The sequence below is a fragment of the Sinocyclocheilus anshuiensis genome, unplaced genomic scaffold (assembly GCF_001515605.1).
Source record: "Sinocyclocheilus anshuiensis isolate Anshui unplaced genomic scaffold, SAMN03320099.WGS_v1.1 scaffold508, whole genome shotgun sequence".
Classification (NCBI taxonomy): Eukaryota; Metazoa; Chordata; class Actinopteri; order Cypriniformes; family Cyprinidae; genus Sinocyclocheilus; species Sinocyclocheilus anshuiensis.
Window position 1 is genome coordinate 140047 of NW_015555744.1, and position 19728 is coordinate 159774.

Sequence of the window (19728 nt, forward strand, 5' to 3'; positions counted from 1 at the left end):
CATTTTTATGTACTTAATAAAAATACCCTGCAATTGTACTTTTGTTATACTAAACTGGTATACTTAAAGTCTGCTAAATTGGAACAACTAATTTTGTGCTTAATGCACTTTAATAGTGCGGAAGTAGTGCTGAAGTCCAACGAAAGATTTGATTGTGCTAAAGTGGAACTATTGCAAGTATATTTCAGGTACACTTTTAATATCTTGCATTTAAAGACCGATATTATTCAAAGATCATACAATCCTCATCAATAGTGGCATTAAAACACATTTTAGGCTTATTATTAAGAAATGTGCATTGTGCACAAGTAGTACTACATATAAATTTTAATTGTAATTTTTATATCAGTAAGTCTGGAGCGATATGTCAGTAAACATGTTAATAGATTTGAATTATACTTAGTATTAAATAAATGAATTTTAAATATATTATTTTTTTACTAGGGTATACATAGTATATCAATTTTCATATCGCATTAAATGTTCCTATCGCAATAATTGATTACATTTTTATCATGATAATTGATAATGTATGATTTACATTATATGTGTGATATATTACCATGGCATTTACTTACATTACAAAAGCAGGTTAAAAGATAAACAAACTTCACTGCTGTCCTCTTAATAGAAAATGTACTACTTTTCAAATAACAAAAATAATAATCTTGAACATTTAAATACAACAAAATACAAATGTATAAATAAATAAATGGATTAAACAAATTAAAATGAAAAAGAACACAATTAAAAATAATAATAAAAAAATAATATCTAGATTTTTTTCTGGGCTGGCATGTGTTAGTTCAGATTATAATGTAAAATATAGTGTAAAGTGCACACAAATGTTTGAAAATAAATATGAAGTATTTGGTGTTTGATAAACACCATAGTGAATAAAAAAACCTGAATGACTGTTTGAAAAATTTCCATTAAATGTCACCTACTGTCAGAGAGTGAACTTGCATTTCAGTCATCCTGTTTTGCATAATGTTGATGAAAAAAAAAACTACTGTGCATTTTAAAAATTTAATCAATTTGGATAATAAGGTACCTAGAACTATTCACTAAGTATTTTGAAATGCTGTAGATATCAATAGCGTGCATGCTCATTACCGCAATGTACTGCATTACCCAATACCTGTATATGTCTAATTTGCATCCACTTTTTCTATTTCAATCAGACTAAAACAATAATTGTGCATTATAGTGAGCCATGCACAGCATCACACATAGTTTAAGAGCTCCACACAAATGCTCGTTCCTCCCACGAAAGCACCAGATTCGCTTTCACGTTCTCCATCTGTGTAACCAGCACATGGAAATAATCCCCTCAAGGGCAATTTGTGCCTCATCCTTCCACCACAACCCTCCATGGATGTGGTATTTCTAATGGATAGAGGATTGACTTTGCACTGAGGTGGAGAACCTCTGGGCAGCAGATCTATTCAGTGTTCTGTGTGGAAGGAACTGAATTGCCCTGATTTGTTAAATAGTTCTGCCAAGTCAGCACAGGGAGGAGGGACACTGGATGAGTGAAGGCGCTCAGGATTTTACTTAACAGTCTGGCTAGTCATTTCTGAAATCTCTGGACCCGCCTTTTAATCTCTTCCACACTTCAAGTGATGATAGGATTGAGCATTGACAGCGAGGGATACCTGTGGAGTGGGTAAGGGGAATTAAGGATTTAGGTATTAACCATTAAAAAGGATGTCTTGCTGCACGAAGGATGCATATAGTGCTGACACACAAACTGACGATGAGAGATGATTCATCATTTTCACAAAGTATGATTTGATGCCTTCAGATGGAGAAATAAGAGGCCTCAAATCGGAGAACTACACTATGAATGATTCTAAAGAGAGATCCACCAATCAGAGAAGGGTTAATGTGGAAACTAGAGAACCAACAAAAGAGCACAGCAGTGACAGCTCACTTCCATGAGGTGCTACACATTTTTGCTGCTATTTGTTTTTCTATTCTAATAGTATTGAATTATAAGTCTTTCACTTCAGGTCTTTTATACATCTACTATTACTCTGAGTGTGGGTAGTAAAAATACAAAGTCAACATTTTCCAGAAAATATTAAAAAATTTGCTTTGGCTTCAGTACAATATCAATATAAAAGCCAATTATTTAACTTAGCATAATGTCACACTTTTTCACCTGGTAAATGGGTCTTTAAATACAATATATATGTATATTGAAAATATATAAATATATAAAGAAATAAATGTATATATTTAATAGGGCTGCACGATAAATCGCATGCGATATTTAACACGCATCTTGTCAGTAAAGCCGTTTCTCTGATTACCGCTGATTACAGAACCGGCTTTACTGATAAGATGCACATTAAATATCGCATGCGATTTATCGTGCAGCCCTAATATTTAATCAGCAATGTCACATTAAATTGATCAAAAGTGTCAGTAAAGACTTCTAATGTTACAAAACATTTCAAATAAATGCGGTTCTTTTGATTTTTCTATTCATCAAAGAATCATGAAAAAAATTAACATGGTTGATTTCCATAAAAATATTAAGCAGCACGATTTTCAAGATTGATGATAAAAAGAAATGTTTCTTGAGCACCAAACTGCCATATTAGACTGATTTCTGAAGGAAAATGTGACTTTGAAGTATAGAGGATTTATATTTTAGGAAGGAGCTTATCCTATTTGGAAGTTCTTATCTTCAATTTTTTTTTTTTTTTTTGAATAACTTAGAGAAACTGAATAGGGAAATATTTCCAGAACAAAGGCTGCTTGAAAAGTCTGCGGTTACAATTTGGCTGGTGGAAATGACATCTGTGACACAGCGTCAAGTGCAGTCCTACAGTTTTTACTATACAATTAGCCCCTTCAAATCCCCACAAGCCTCTTTAATGTCTCAGTTCTACATCTCTATGGCAACTGGCAATGAATTGGTGCAATTCAAAGCAACATGCACCATGGCAATCTCCCAAAAAACACCCACAACCGTCAGTGCTCACATCGTCCAACACACACACACAACTTAAATCTACTCTAATCTCTCCACAGTGAAATCCCCAACAACTGTAGTGGGAGATAAATGAAAATGTGGGTGGGTTCTGGGATTACCATTATTGTTATAGGGAATGGGATTATCTCCACATGCTTATTGGCTAATAAAGTTTACTCCATATGGATCCGGTGCTAAACTGCTATTATGAATACACCACAAAATGATGTGATTATAGCCGAGGCCAAATGCATGGCTTTGAACCATTGACTTTGGCACTGAAGGACAGGAACAGTGGCCTTTTGTCCAATGAACATCAATCTTCGGTCCATTTAAATCAACGGTACAGGACAAACACCACTACTAAAACTGCTCTTTATTCTGTAACACAAAGTGATAAACATACCTGCGGGACCCTGAGCCCCAGGAGAACCTTTGGCAGGTGGAGCCCCCATCAACAAGGAGGAGTCAGGTTCATTTTTTAACTGCGTCTGGCGATGAGAGGTGGAGGCCGGAGCGGTAAGAAGCTGAACCTGGGAGAAAGAGCAACAGGAAGGCAGAGGGACAGAGAAGGCACAAAGGGTAAATGATTAAACTGTGTTAAATGGGGATTGTTTGAGTGATAAAGGAGTACTGGAGTGATGAGGACAGAACATCATAAAACACTGAGGTACAAATAAACAAAGCTATTAATGGTTGCAATTCATTCTTAGTGAATTCCCCCATGAAAGACGCTCAAAGTGAAAGATGTGACTTTACCTTGGCCTCCAGAGAGCTCACACGATCTGTGAGGGCAGTGATACGACTGCAATTCAGACAGTCTGAGAGATAGACAAAGACAAAGACAAGTCATAATCAATTAGATCAATAAAAGCTTTCACAGTGTTCTTTCCAAGGCGAGTTCTTTTTAAATATAGTGTTGTTGTTTACAAAGTTTTCTGTGGTATGGATCTCTTAGCACTTTGATGAAGAATAAATGAAATGTTCATGCTGAAAAGCTAATCAGGAATCGGTCTGAAAAGGTGTTGTTTAAAAGAACCAGGAAATGCACATGCAAACTCAAAATGGTTAACACAAGTGGGCTGTTTACTGTTACAAGCCGGTTACACCAAGTCTTGCAACAAAGGGCCTTGGGTACAATTTATAACGGTTCCAGATGGACAAGTTCCTTCAATGCTGTTTTATGGATGCTTTTGTCTTTATAGGGCTTTTTCATCGCTTAAGTGGAACATATGTTGAGTTGATAATGGAGATTTAGAGGTTTGGTTCTTACTTGAGATATGTTCTCCTGTTTTAGAAGCAGGTTTCAGAAGTGTAGCCTGTTTTCTTACAGCGTCCTGGGCAACCAGGTTACTTGATGATCCTGCATACAGCGATTAATGTATGAACAGAAATATGAAAAATGTATGAGAATCATCGTTCAAATTTTGGGGGTTCAAATCAAACAATTCAGGGGGAAAAAAATCACAAAAATAAGTTTCCACAAAAATATTTCAGATTTTCATTCATGAAATATTTTCAACACTGAAAATAGTAATAAATGTTCAAATAATAAGAAATAATTTACATTAAAAAAATGCAGGCTTGGTACACATATAAGACTTTTTTTAAGATGTGAAAAATTCTATACAACCCATACATTTTTGAAAAGTACTATAAAAACAATAATACATATTTCAAGTAAAACATTGTTGTTTGGTTTCCAATTTTACAGTTAATCAATACATATACTGTTCAAAATGAAAACAAAAACATATTTGGACATGTTCTGGTTAACGTTAGTTATCAGGTAATTTGATGAATAACACCTGTGGTTACTTTACTAGGATTGTGTGAACTTGGGTAGAAAAATGGGTAGAAAAGAGAACCTACGGTTAAAATTTTGTTGTTGTTGTTGTTGCAGACACGACTATCTATTCATAACTATACATAACTAAGACATAACTCTATTTATCTATTCAATGCAAATGCAAATATTGTATTTTGAGGCCACTTTAGGTATGAAAATCATCATGAATAATCATGCAATATCCCAATATACAACTGACCACCAACAAACTATGTGTACTTTGTTAGAAACCAGCCATTTTTTTCAGAATCTCTCTGTACAGATCGAATTTGAAGCCAAGCAGCAGTATATATTTAACTCCAGGCTTTTGCTCTGTATTGGGATAGTTACGCTCTGAAAAGCACTAATAATGCTGCTTCATATCTGCAGAGACAGGAAAGGCACAGAGGGGCCTCCCTGACAGGTAAGCCCACAGAACCCTGGCATGGGGGGAAGGGTCCACAGGGGTGGGCTGAACAGGATACAAATGTGGAGGGAGAAACCTGGATACGCTTTTCACAAGAGAAACGCACCTTTGGGTATTATATGTTTAATTTTGGCGTACATTAAATCATTTTATGACATTTTTCTTCTATCTTCATAGTGATCTTGAGGAGGAAGAGGTTACTTTTGGCAGACGAGAGAAGATAGAGGCTCACATTTAAAAACAATGGTTTCCTTGTGCTGTTCAAATGGACCTCAATTCACTTTCCCCCAACTCCTCTCTCTTTCTCTTCTTCTATCTCTTTTTTCCAAGGTAGTGAGAAGTTTTAAAACTCCCTGGACTGACCTGTTTCAGATTACTTCAGCAAACGACTGTGGCTAGCTCAGGTGCTCCAGACATAAACAACTGACCCAGTTCAGAGCTTCATTACCGGCTAGGGACAGGAAGTCTGCTTAGCCGCTCTGACGTAGATAAACCACAGCAGTAACAGGGCCAGAACCAGTGAAGTGGCACCTGCCTTGTTCTCAGACTTGGTAAAGAAATAATGGTCTTGGAGTCTCGTTTTCAAGTGAAAATGTAATGGGAATGAATGAATAAGTTAAGATGTAAGAAATATACCACAATAGAAAAAGAAAAATTAGTGGGTAAATCAAAACAGAATTCAAAGAGAAAGACAAAATGTTTTGTGTTAAACAAACCTCACCAGCGGAGAAAAGGGAATGGTAAGAGTTTCGCAGTTAAACCATGAAACCTGGGATAAATGTTCCCTTCAGGAACCTCTTTTGATTTACTTTTTGTGTGTGTGGAGGAGACAGAAAGGAAATTTCCCATAGTGCATTGCTCTTACCGATGGTTGTGTTTATTCCAAATGTCCCTGTGATTTTAAAATATAGACCTTTCCACCTCTATGAAGTCTTTTTCCAAAAGCAACTCAAAAAGCAAAGCTAACCACACACAAATGTGAATAGCCTTCCATCTCCCAGCAATGGCACTATAGTTCACCCTAAAAAACAAAAGACAAAGGGAGTCCATACTGCTTTTTGCTATACTACAAACGCATTTAGGGACCAGGGGCTGTCAAACATTTGTCCACAAAGAACAAAAAAAGCAGCAGTTTTGATTTACTGTATGGTGATTTTTGGTCATTTTGGTAACACTTAAGTATAGGGACCAATTTTCACTATTAACTAGTTGCTTATTAGCATGCCTATTATTTACATATTGGCTGTATATTAGTACTTATAAAGTATTTATTCTACATGACCATATTCTACATCCTTAATCCTACCCAATACCTAAACTTAACAACTACCTGATTAACTATTAATAAGCAGCAAATTAGGAGTTTATTGAGGGAAAGGTTGTAGTTAATGGTTTGTTAATAGCGAGAATTGGACCTTAAAATAAAGTGTGACCGTCATTTTTAGAACTTGCTCTTTATTTTTGTTTTATGGGAAAGAACAGCCAGATAGTCCACAAAATATCTTCTTTTGTGCTTGGATCATAAAAGACACAGGAATGAGCAGATGATGAGAGAATTTTCATTATTGTGTGAACTATCCCTTTAACACATTCCTAAATCTCTATTTAAATGGAAATATTTGAGCTGAATATATCACATTCACATTCATCATAAGAATACCGGGCTGAGAGCTCAACCACCCCCAGATTTGTAATATCCCTTCTTGGACTATTAATATACTTCCCCTTACAAGTGCCAAGAGTCACATCAACCTGCAAATGTATGTGAGATTGACCTCTCACCCCTGGGTGTGTGTGGATGTATACTGTTGGGAGCAGCCGTCGATTTTATCAGCAGGTTTTTAATAACCAAGTTCCTTCTGAGTCTTTAAGGAGCAGAGCGGATTGTGACATCAGAGCATGTAATAAAATCTAACTCTCTCAGCTCTGAGGGGTCAGAAGAGGCGCATGTGAATGTGTGTGTGTGTCTATAGTTCAAGGGTTGAGTGCTCTTAACACCATTGCGAGGTCACTTCCTGTTGAGATGCTTGGGAAAAAGCTGGACAGGGTTATCGGCAAGTTCATTTGACTAAAATATCACAGGGGAAAACACTGAAAAAAGACAGTGGAGTCTCTTTTTGCTTTCAGGAACAGCATGAAGTGTGGGAGTATTTATCCTGAGAGGTTTTCCTGTTTATCAGCTTATATACAACCAGAGAAGTTTGTGGAAGGAAGCACCTAGAGTTTGTGTGTGTTTGAGGCCTGAGTTATGATGGAGTGTGTGTGTGACTACAGATGTGTTTAGTTAAGTGTGGGTGCACTTATTTTGACCAACTGTCCATTGCACATTAAACGAAATGAATACCTAAACTTAACAACTACCTGATTAACTATTAATAAGCAGCAAATTAGGAGTTTATTGAGGGAAAGGTTGTAGTTAATGGTTTGTTAATAGCGAGAATTGGACCTTAAAATAAAGTGTGACCGTCATTTTTAGAACTTGCTCTTTATTTTTGTTTTATGGGAAAGAACAGCCAGATAGTCCACAAAATATCTTCTTTTGTGCTTGGATCATAAAAGACACAGGAATGAGCAGATGATGAGAGAATTTTCATTATTGTGTGAACTATCCCTTTAACACATTCCTAAATCTCTATTTAAATGGAAATATTTGAGCTGAATATATCACATTCACATTCATCATAAGAATACCGGGCTGAGAGCTCAACCACCCCCAGATTTGTAATATCCCTTCTTGGACTATTAATATACTTCCCCTTACAAGTGCCAAGAGTCACATCAACCTGCAAATGTATGTGAGATTGACCTCTCACCCCTGGGTGTGTGTGGATGTATACTGTTGGGAGCAGCCGTCGATTTTATCAGCAGGTTTTTAATAACCAAGTTCCTTCTGAGTCTTTAAGGAGCAGAGCGGATTGTGACATCAGAGCATGTAATAAAATCTAACTCTCTCAGCTCTGAGGGGTCAGAAGAGGCGCATGTGAATGTGTGTGTGTGTCTATAGTTCAAGGGTTGAGTGCTCTTAACACCATTGCGAGGTCACTTCCTGTTGAGATGCTTGGGAAAAAGCTGGACAGGGTTATCGGCAAGTTCATTTGACTAAAATATCACAGGGGAAAACACTGAAAAAAGACAGTGGAGTCTCTTTTTGCTTTCAGGAACAGCATGAAGTGTGGGAGTATTTATCCTGAGAGGTTTTCCTGTTTATCAGCTTATATACAACCAGAGAAGTTTGTGGAAGGAAGCACCTAGAGTTTGTGTGTGTTTGAGGCCTGAGTTATGATGGAGTGTGTGTGTGACTACAGATGTGTTTAGTTAAGTGTGGGTGCACTTATTTTGACCAACTGTCCATTGCACATTAAACGAAATGTTGCACTAATCTCATACAGTTTTCACCTTTGTAAACATTGGACAGAAAGAGAGTTGTCATACACAGATCAATCTCTTCAGGCTAAGGGCATTAGGACGATGACATTACTGATCTTTTATAAAAGCAGCTGAGGAAATATAGGAGTGTGCTTGGAGAATTATGGGTATGAAGTGGGCCACTATAACTCACAGGAATATTGTTCCTTGTTTAGCCCTGAAATTATTAATGGCCCAAGGTCAGCCCTTAATTCCCCTCAAAATAAAAATAAACCTAGGCACACAGTCACAGGATGGCACAGAAAGTTCATCCTCTAGAGCAGTGATTTATTAACTACTAAAATAACAGGAAAAGTATAGGTCGATAATAATGGGGAAAAATCTACTAAAATGTCCTAAAATGTGCTCAAAAACAAGAATTGACCATTTTGCAAATAAAAGTGTTGGAGTTCTTATAAAATTACATTATTCAGTTTTTAAAGAAAATTTAAAATTAATTAAATATTAAATAATACATTAAAAATTGTTTAAAATGATTTTAATTATACATTTAAATTTTATAATTTTATTTTATAATTTTTTAATTTCCCTTAAATTTAAATTTGCAAGGTAAATTCAGTAAGAAACAGACGATTATGGCAAGTGATAAATATGTTATTCCTCTTCACAAGTACTCCTAATACTAAACTACAGTCAGCTTTGAGAGTCTAGATCCATTAGCCGATCTCAAACAAGACCACATCCAAATCCAGTGTGTTCAGAAAGACAACACTTTCCTGTGTTGACTAAACATCTGAAGGGTTTAGAGCACTATTATGGGTTTAGAGTCCAACTGGCTTCAAACTAAACAGAGGCTTTATTTAACCTGATCCTAAAATCTGAGTATAGTAGAAAGGAGAACAGAACACACATCTGTAGACGAACAGGACAAAAAATGAACAAATAAGTCTCCATCCATCTCTGTCAGCGAAGACTGCTGCCCTCAGCACCACAAGCTCATTAGAGACCAGGTGGTAGTGATGAAAGCAGGTGAGGTGGGTGTGCATGTCTGTATGAGGGGGTGTTTGTGGGACGGAGAATTTTAAGTCATGCTCGCTCTCTTTTCATAAGATCCGCCCTATAGAATGTCGAGTCTACAGGGAGTCGCTCGTGCTGAGAAAGCAGTCTCTGTGTTTTAAGACAGAGTGGGGTAAGCACCTCATGTCTTCTCTTTCTGTTCCACACAGACTACATTGTTTCTGAGCTATTCAAAATAAGGTCCATAGCTCAAGGTTGAAACTGACCGCTGATATTCATATTCAACCTTGAGCAGTATGGACATTAACCCACATCTTCATGAGGGTCCAACACAGCAATAGACCCCATTGACTCTATTCTCTGTATAGACAAAAAAAAACATTTTTATTTTGTGTTCCACAGAGGAAAGAAAAAATGTAATATAGGTTTGGAATGACATGAAGTGAGTAAATGATGACTTTTCATTTTTGGGTGAACTCTCTCTTTAAGACAGACATAGAGAAAGAGCAGCACACACCTGACCCAAAAACATACGATGACAACTTTGGTGCAGCCTTGGAGGTCTTGGAACAGACCAAAGCCAAGCTAGAACAGACGGAGAGAGGGAGTGACGGAGGGAAATGAAGGAGAGGGGGGCGAACTCACCTCCTACATACATATCTCACCTCATCAGTCAACATCGCACAAACACACACTTTAGTCTGGCTTCACACACACCCACACGCTTCATATTGAATCGCACTCAACACCTTAGTCTGACTACACCTAATGCCATTGCTGCAAGACAAAACTATAGAAAGACAGTAAGCAATAACTTGTTTTGTTGTTTATGGGATCCAGAAATCTGAAAGCATTAGTGAAAATACTTACATTTTGCCTTTTTTTTTTAATACTAGCATAACAATCTGAATTGAAAATGTAATATAAAATAGAAGCATAAGCAATATCACAAGAGTTGTAATCGCTTTTATCACAGCTGCGCTGATATTAGTGAAATAGTGGATAATTATTAAATATTTCATTTTATGTCATAGCATTTCTTTTTTATTAATGAAAAATCAATCAATCAATAAATAAATATTTTCAGGTTTAAAGACTTTGACCCAGATTTTGACTCCTGCAACTTTTTGGACCCTAATATGCCACCACAGCAGTAGGCTGGCTGCACAGATTACCCATAATGCAATGAGACTTGAAGATTAGACCGGGATTGGAGCCCATCTTCACAATCAAGTACTATAAAGCTTACAGACATGAGTGTTTCACAGTCTTCTGTGTGACAACTGTTACTCACCCTGCATCAGTCAATCACCCCTTGTCTAAATGTGTGCCTGTCATAAGCATCCAGATGTGCACTTGCAAACAGCCCTTAATCTTGTACAAGAAAATTACTCTAATATCTCCCGTTTCTCACTATTTGCTATACATTTGCCCTAGTCCACCCTAGATGCAGTAGCAAGTTTATACACTAAAGGTAAATAAAAGAGTGTTTGTAAGTGGTTTTGATTTAGCAATTTTATTTAATTCCTGCTGTGTTGCTGGGACTGTGTTTCTATGAAAATGTAAACCTTAAAATCGTTTCACACTAATCCTGTAGCAACAGCAAATCTCTCCGGCACCCATTTTAAACAAAGTGGACTTCATTTAAAATTAACTAACAACTGTGACTCGATGACGCAATGAAGCAAAGAAGACTGTAAACATAGAAAACAAAAGGCTTTGTTCTCTTCTGAGTGCATGACCCTGTTATTCTGATTTTGTTTCTCTTACTTTTCCATACTAAAAATAATGAGCTCTCTTGCAGTATCTCCAATGAAAACCACAGTAAGAACTGCAATAAAAACAAAATTTGATGTAGTTTTAATTATTTTCTATAATTAGAAAAGGTGGTTTGAACTGCAGTTAAATTGTGGCAGCAAACAGCATGCAGAAATACAAATTCACACAATTAAAATCCATTGAAATTCTAATTAATTCATATACTATCCGGGTGTTTTCTAGACGCTTGCTAAAGTACTCTGGGATGTCACAATGATTCAAAAAAATCCTTGTCTGCTTGTTTTAGTAAACACCACTAATAAATGGTGTCTAAAAAGCGGTTTCCTGAATAACAGTGTCAGGTTTTGAAACCACTTAATCCTCTTCTTTCAAAAAGGACTCTAAAAGAGGAGGCTGCCATCCATCTGCTTTGATATCCTCTGGCCTCTGTGTGGAAACACATTTTAAAGTGTACAAGATGGAAACACTTTTCTACAGGAGACAAACAGGCATGTGGTGTCTGTGGAAGATCTAAAATAAGCCCCGGGAGCATGTGTAACCATGTAGGCCACAGACCAGCCGTACCGTAAGCTCCTGAGATGAGACGTTCCACACCGCAGAACCGCCTCTTGGTTCTTTGACACTTCCTCCCACACTAAGAAAACAGATGTTGAACAGAAAGAAGACAGACTCACTTGTCCTTCTTTATTAGGCTGAAACAGAAAACATATAGATCTTCCTCCCATCATAAAACACAATCCCCTTTCATGTCTTTGTCTCGTGACCTCAGCTGACCTCATGTCAGACGTGTGCCCATGTCATCTCACTTGTGCCCTATATGACTCACACAGCTTCCTTAATCTCATTCACTTCCGCAATTCAGTAGTCGACACCCCCTCTCCGTCCAATTGTCTCCTAAAGAAAACAACAGTGGGCGCTACCGAAAAACGGTCTGTCTGAACCACAGAATGTTGTTTGCGAGGGAGACAGGCAGGGAGGGGATCATCTCGGCTACCCACACCAACCACTCCAAACACTCTGCAGTCATTAAAAACCTCTCAGCTCAGCGGACACGCCACCGCAAGAGATTCACAAAACAAGCACAGGAAAACAACGCCTGCCACATACTGGACCTCATCAGCGTGCAAGAAATTAACACAGACATCAAGGACAGAGCCTTAAAAAAGTAAATGAGGGCCTAAAAGTAACATGTACCACCAATACAGACTTTAAATGAGAAGAAAGAGCTGTAGTTGTCCTATAGTGCCAGAAATAGTAATCTTATTTAAGTTGCTTTGTTGCTTGACAACCAAAAACAGCCTACAGTTTTATGAACTTAAGAACAGTTTTATGAACAGGCTTATGAACTATTACTTGGCAGAATAATTGTTTATTCTAGGGCTGAAATTATGTTAAAATTCTGGCTGGTACTGACCTTTTTTTCCTTCATTTTATGACTAATAAACAGGTAAGTGAATATTATTAGAAGTTAAAACTAAATTAAAAGTAAACACTACAACATTATAATGTACAGTTCATTTTGTGAATTCTAAAGATTACTTTTAATAATGTTATTCAATTACCCATGTTTCAACAGATTAGCATTAGCTTTGACTGCATAGATAATCTAAATGTAAAAATGATCTTGTCAATATCCAATATCCAAAATAGGCGAATATATCCAATATAAATAAAAGGCAGCAAGGACAATTTGATCAAATGCACCAACAGTGACATGTATATCTGGAATAACCTAGAAATGCACAATATATTGATGCCATATCGGTTATATAAAAAGCAATAAGCCACGCACGGTTGTGTGTAATAGTGATTTCACCACAGCTAAGGGACTCGTGCCAAAAAAACACCCATTACATGTGGTAAAATCATAACCTCAAGTGGATTATTGTTATAACTGAGGAAGAGAAAAGAAAGAGATTTTGTGGTTTGTGTGAAGATCAAGGTCAGAAGTACTATTCCAAGTGTGGCACATCCTTCTGAGCCAAAACAGACAATTTAAAATGACACAGTCTCAGATCTTCTGAGGAACCTGTTTGTTCCACAAGAAAAAACTATCTTTTACTAAATCTAGTGCCTGTGTTGTTAAATTCCGGATAGTTTTTATTGAGTTCGCTCACGGTGAGTTCAGACCAAATTCACAAAATATTTTTGGCCACCAGCTGCATTGTAAGTACAGCATGATTTTTTAACAAGACCTGCAGGCCGTATGAGCGCAGCACAGATGGCCAAATCTCATCCTACCTTTAACCCCCCAAAAATAACAAAAACATTTTGAGGTCCACTACAAAAACAGTGTTACCATGGCAACGCCATAACTATTGCGTCAACTCCAGGAACAATATCATTATACCATTACAGTTCTCCTGGCTAGCACTAAACGCACATTCCAATATGCCTTACAGCATCTCCTGCCTTAATCGCAGATCATAAACCTGTATTAATGTGCTTATGAACGCACTCTCACTCATCAAACTGTGCGGAAAGAGCCTTATTCTGCCTCATTTCACTCTTTGAAAGAATACCTTCGCTTTAGGCCATGGAGCAGCATATGATCCAATTTTTTGCATCTACCTCTACAAAACAATTTCACAATTTCAGATAATTTCCTTTACAAAAAAGTTGGATGCACATGATGGAATTTCGACAATCTGCTTTGGAGGTGTTCGGAAAATCGGACTTTTACTCAGCAGGCTTGTGCAACAAAAGGCTTAAATGGGACAGAGAGGAGATTTTGGGTTCGTCTCCCAGAGGTCAAAAGGGATTTTAAAGCAAAGATAAAATAGCTGACCTTGAGAGTGAAAACACTCTTAAAACACAATCCCTGTAGAAAATAAGACGAGAAAACTGACTGGAAGATTTGGAAAGCCTTCGGTTATTAGTCTCTCTGGATAATGATGGAGTGCATATAGTATAAACACCACAGTCTTTCACATTAAAAAAAGCGTATGCAACTAAACAGCAATAGTAATACAAAGAACTTTGAAACAGAACAGACATAAACGCTGAGTGTAGCCCCAAAACTGATACTGCACAGACAACACGCCAGCTGCCCTGCAAACAGAACATGCTCTTTGTTGTGGTGGCAGCTTAGACTAAAAAGGATGAATGTTTTTGAAAGCATTGATAATTAGGGCTTATATAATTCTAATGACATAAAACTTCTGTAAATGCTTTAGAACACATTTAACTTATTTTCTGTGATGTCAGTTATTCCAAAGATCACTTTCTGCAAACGCCAGCTTAGCATTTCACTCAAGATGAGGTTAAGATCAGTATCACTGTACAAAAGGGATATTTTTTTTTTGCAGTTTGGAAATGTCATATTATTTGATCACTAACCTAGTGAAAAATAAATATACTAAAATGTATTTGAAATACATTTATTTCATGCCAAGTGTACTACAAATACATTTACATATTTATGTACTTCATAAAAATACCCTGCAATTGTACTTTTAGTATACTAAACTCGTATACGTAAAGTCTGCTAAATTTTGTGCTTAATGCACTTTAATTGTGCGGAAGTAGTGCTGAAGTCCAACTAATGATATACTGAAGGATATTTGATTCTGCTAAAGTGGAAATATTGCAAGTATACTTTAGGTACACTTTCAATATCTTGCTTTTAAAGACCGATATTATTCAAAGATCTTACAATTCTCATCAATAGTATCATTAAAACACATCTTAGACTTAATATTAACAAATGTGCATTGTGCACAAGTAGTACTCCAAATAAAGTTTAATTATCATTTTTATATCAGTTAGTCTCGAGCGATATGTCAGTAAATTTGTTAATAGATTTGAAATATACTTAGGATGAAATAAATGTATTTTAAACATACTACTTGTTTTTACTAGAGTAGGAAGGAGTAACAATAACTGACAAATCATTCCAACTTTGCCCCTTTCCTCAGACATCCACAAACCTCGCTTATTCATATTTTTCATAAAACCAAGAATCACTATCACTCCATTTAAAACAACTTCTTAAAAAAACACCTTTCACTATGTAATGCTTTAAATGCCAAAGCTAACTTCAACTATGGGCACGAGAAGAATTGTTCCCCACTCACCCAGTCAGCCAAAGGCATTTAGTGTGTCTGTGCATGTGTGCGTGCCGGTGTGTATATAATTAGTTTAAAAGTCAGAGTTAAAGAGAGTGTAAGTGGTTGGTGAACTTCAGGGTGGCCATAGACCATTACAAGAGCAGTTGCAGTGTCCTTTGTGGTTGCGGCTGCCCATAGTAAGTAGAGATCGACCGATATATCGATTTCCCGATATTTTTCCCGATATTTAAGTATTTTACAATAATCGGATATCGGTTTTGTAATATCGGATTCACCGATAAACGCCGCCATCTTGTGGATGTTTTGAGAATTGTGCGCAGGATCACCATTGCAGCACGTCTGAGGGGAAACAAGGCAACAACAAAGGCGTGTTGTTGAACACAGGTACTTGATTTACTGTAGTTAGTAAGTAAACTTTACTTAACATAACAGCCATTAATGCACAAATTAGATTTACATATTACATAAATGCCTGATATGCAGTTTATGCAGCTTGGCTCGAAGAAATAGAGACGAACTCACAGAGTCACGTAAGATAATCCGTCAAGTCCTGTCCCAATAAAGACGTAACTTTGCGTGAATTAAATAATATGCAATCTGTCTGTTGTCTATGCTCATCATTAGTCTCGTGAAGCCGCTTTCATATTGCTGTTCACTCACCGGGTTGATGCTCAGGAAATGCTCCAGCACGGCCACCGCATGTAACTTTTAACAAGATTCACTTGTTTAATACACCCTAAATTGTATTAACATTTACTATATAACCATTATTTTGCTAATAAACATCTAAATATCACACGTAATAAACGTCACACGGATACGCTGTTTTCGTTCAGATCAAATCACAACAACGTAGGAAACAGATCCGGCGTGACGCAGCTGACACAGAACAGCATACGTTGTTTACGTCCAGCTGATATTCTCCAAAATGGCACCAGGGTTACGCAGAGGAGACGAATTGTTGAATAAAGTCGTTTGTTTTTTTTTGCACACAAAAATTATTGTCATAGTTTTGTAAAATTACGGTTGAACCCCTGATGTCACATGGATTATTTTACCGATCTCCTTGCTACGTCTCTGGACTTGGGAACATTTCAGTTGTATTGCTGTCTATGCAGGGTCAGACAGCTCTCAGATTCCATCAAAAATATCTTAATTTGTGTTCCGAAGATGAACGAAGGTCTTACGGGTTTGAAACGACATGAGGGTGAGTAATTACTGACAGAATTTTCATTTTTGGGTGAACTATCCCTTTAAATTGTGAGGAATTAGTGACTACAAATTTATTTAGTTAGTTAGATAATTCATCAGATGGTTTTCAAATGACTATATGTACCATAACCATGATGTCCAAAAGCCGATGTAGCCAAATGTAGGATCAGTTTGGATCTTATCCTGTCACCTTATTTGGAAGTGATTCTGAGATCTTTGTGTTTTCAGCACAGAATCTTAACCATCCAGCAACAATCATCCAGCTTGAACTGTTTAATATTTTTTTAACATCCCTAATGGCTAGTTAATGTGAAATGTCAAAACAAAGACTCTCAGAATCACATCCCGTGAAATGGCATACACATATGCACACACTCACACACAGGCATTCTTACAGAGCTTGATCTTTGCGCACAGGAATTCTGACACCTCATCTGAACCGTGTGCTTGAACTCAGAGCTTCGAGCCTAACACTAAAATAACACCTGGCAGAAGCTTGATGAGCATAGACACCTGTATAGAAAAAGTATAGAAGCATACAAAACACAAACTACAGAATGCAACATTCAAGAAAAACCTATATAACAATTTTCAGAATGAAATACAAGCTATATTTTGTGAAATAATATGCAGTATGCAGCAATACATTTCAATGGTGTCACATGGTCTCAGTATGTTTTATCTAGTCACTGTTACCCAATAATCATCTCAGAAATAAAACCTATATTTTGAATTTTATTTTTTAATTGTATAAAATACGTCTTGAGGTTATGGCAGTCTTGTCAAATAATTCATAAAGTAGAAGAAGAAATGTTTTTCATTCTAGTTCCTGTAGAGGAGCTATGCCGCTAGCAGCACTAAGGTTCCAGTGGAACATGCTAAAACATGAAATGTATAACTAAAATGCAATGCAAGACGCTTTAGATGCTTTTTAAAAAAAGTATCTGCCAAATGCATTGAATATAAATTTGTCATACAGTACATTGAGAGTAAAGCATGTTGCATTGCAGGATGTAGAATTTCACGTGGAGTGCCCTAATTTTTTTACTGCACAATTTGGCAAATATAGCAGTCATCTGGGTATTTCTATGCATATAGAAAATATGCACAGTACAAATACTACATACTGCAAAGTAAATACCATGACTTAACATCCTAAACTAGCCAAAAAATTTAAATAGTAGTAATAATAAACTTTACTATGAAAATAACAACATGAACATTTTAACATGCTAGAGTCAATGTTAACAAACTGAAAAAAAGCCTTTTAAATCTTTTACAATATCAACCCTCATAAAAATAATAATCTAACACAGAACTGTCATTTTACATACAAAAAGCAATAGAATTACCAGTGCAGCGCTTAGCTATTTATGCTGAATGAATGTGATTTGATGATGTTCAGGACTGAAAATTCTGAATCATATTACAGAATAAAACAGTCAATTATCATACATGAACTGAAGCCAGAAAAAAACACAGTCCACTTCTGAACTCTGCTGATGTTTTGTTAAATCAGATGTGTATCAAAATAGTGAGGGGTTGGATTTGGCTCATGGACCGCCAGCTGAACAGTAGTAGTGCGCATCACAATGCTTAAGACTCATTATGCAAGAGCAGTGAGATCCATCTGACCTAGCAGAATCCAGCTGTTTTTCTTCATATTAGTTTAACAGGAATCCAAACATAAGATGATCCCTGAGGTCATATGGCTTCATATCTCTCCAGGCTACTGGCATGACTGACAAACACTCAGATATGAGTAGGAACAAGACAATACTGAGGTTGTAAGCGCTGGGAGTTGAATGAACTGCTGTGTGCCAAGAACTCTGTATGTGTGTGAGAAGAGCTCTTGTTATCACTGGGACAGGCTTCTTATCTCTCCCCCCTCTTTCTGCCATCAGGACACACACATGCAGCCTCTTGTTCTCAGTGTTATCTAGACAGGTGTAATTATCTCTTATCTGACCTCATGTAACCTTGTTCTCCTTTTACGCCACGCCTGCATCTGGCCTGCATCTCAGGTGGACAGATCTTCAGGAAAAAAAAACACTCCTGCGGTGTCAACTTTTGTGGCTTACTTGAGTCTGTTTACACCTGGTATTGACCTGATGGGAATGGGATTATTGGTCACAAGTGGTCAGCTGAGATACATAACCATTTCAATGAAACACTCATAGTTTGAACTAGCTCACATTAGTTCAGTTTATTTATTTAGCAGACACTTTTATCCATGTGCAGACATAATTCTCTGTCAATACACATGGCATACTGAATATGTTCTGCAAGCTTATTGACATCATTTCCTGATTCGGTCCCCCCACCTTTCCTGCCAGTCTCTTTTATGTTTCCAATTAAATTTGACATACAAAGGCAAAACTACACATAAAGCAACTTTTATTAATTTCAATATCGCTAGTTAAAGGGGTAGTTCGCCTACAAGTAAAAAGTTTTTTAATTTACTCACTCTCATGTCATTACAAACTGAGTGAAAAATAAATGTTAAAATGTATTTAAAATACATTTATTTCATGCTAAGTATACTACAAATAAATTTACATATATGTGTTTAATAAAAATGCCCTGCAGCTGTACTTTTAGAATACTTAAAGTCTGCTAAATTGGAACAACTAATTTTGTACTTAATGCACTTTAACTGTGTGGAAGTAGTGCTGAAGTCCAACTAAAGATATACTAAACTGAAGTATATTTTTGATTGTGCTAAAGTAGAACTATTGCAAGTATACTTCAGGTACACTTTAATAATCTCACATTTAAAGACTGATATTATTCAAATATCATACAATCCTCATAAATATTGACATTAAAACACATTTAGGCTTAATATTAAGAAATCAGTACTCCAAATAAATTTTAATTATAATTTTTATATCAGTAAACGATGTCAGTAAATATGTTAATAGATTTGAACTACTTTTAGTATGAAATAAATGTAATTTAAATATATTAAATTGTTTTTACTAGGGAAACCTGTATGAATTTCTTTTTTCAGTAAGATATAAAAAATTTATTTAATAAAATG

General features: G+C 36.4%; 1 protein-coding gene across 3 annotated transcripts in view; it reads right to left on the reverse strand.

Moving 5' to 3' along the window:
• Window positions 1–19728, reverse strand: part of LOC107673410 (EMI domain-containing protein 1-like) — a 72669-nt gene that overhangs the window by 16920 nt on the left and 36021 nt on the right. For all 3 annotated transcript variants that reach the window (XM_016466992.1, XM_016466993.1, XM_016466994.1), the window contains exons 4-6: window positions 4260–4349; window positions 3746–3807; window positions 3393–3519 (exon numbers count right to left, since the gene is read on the reverse strand). In XM_016466992.1, the coding sequence (XP_016322478.1) occupies window positions 3393–3519; window positions 3746–3807; window positions 4260–4349 (279 nt within the window). The remainder of the gene's footprint in view (window positions 1–3392; window positions 3520–3745; window positions 3808–4259; window positions 4350–19728) is intronic.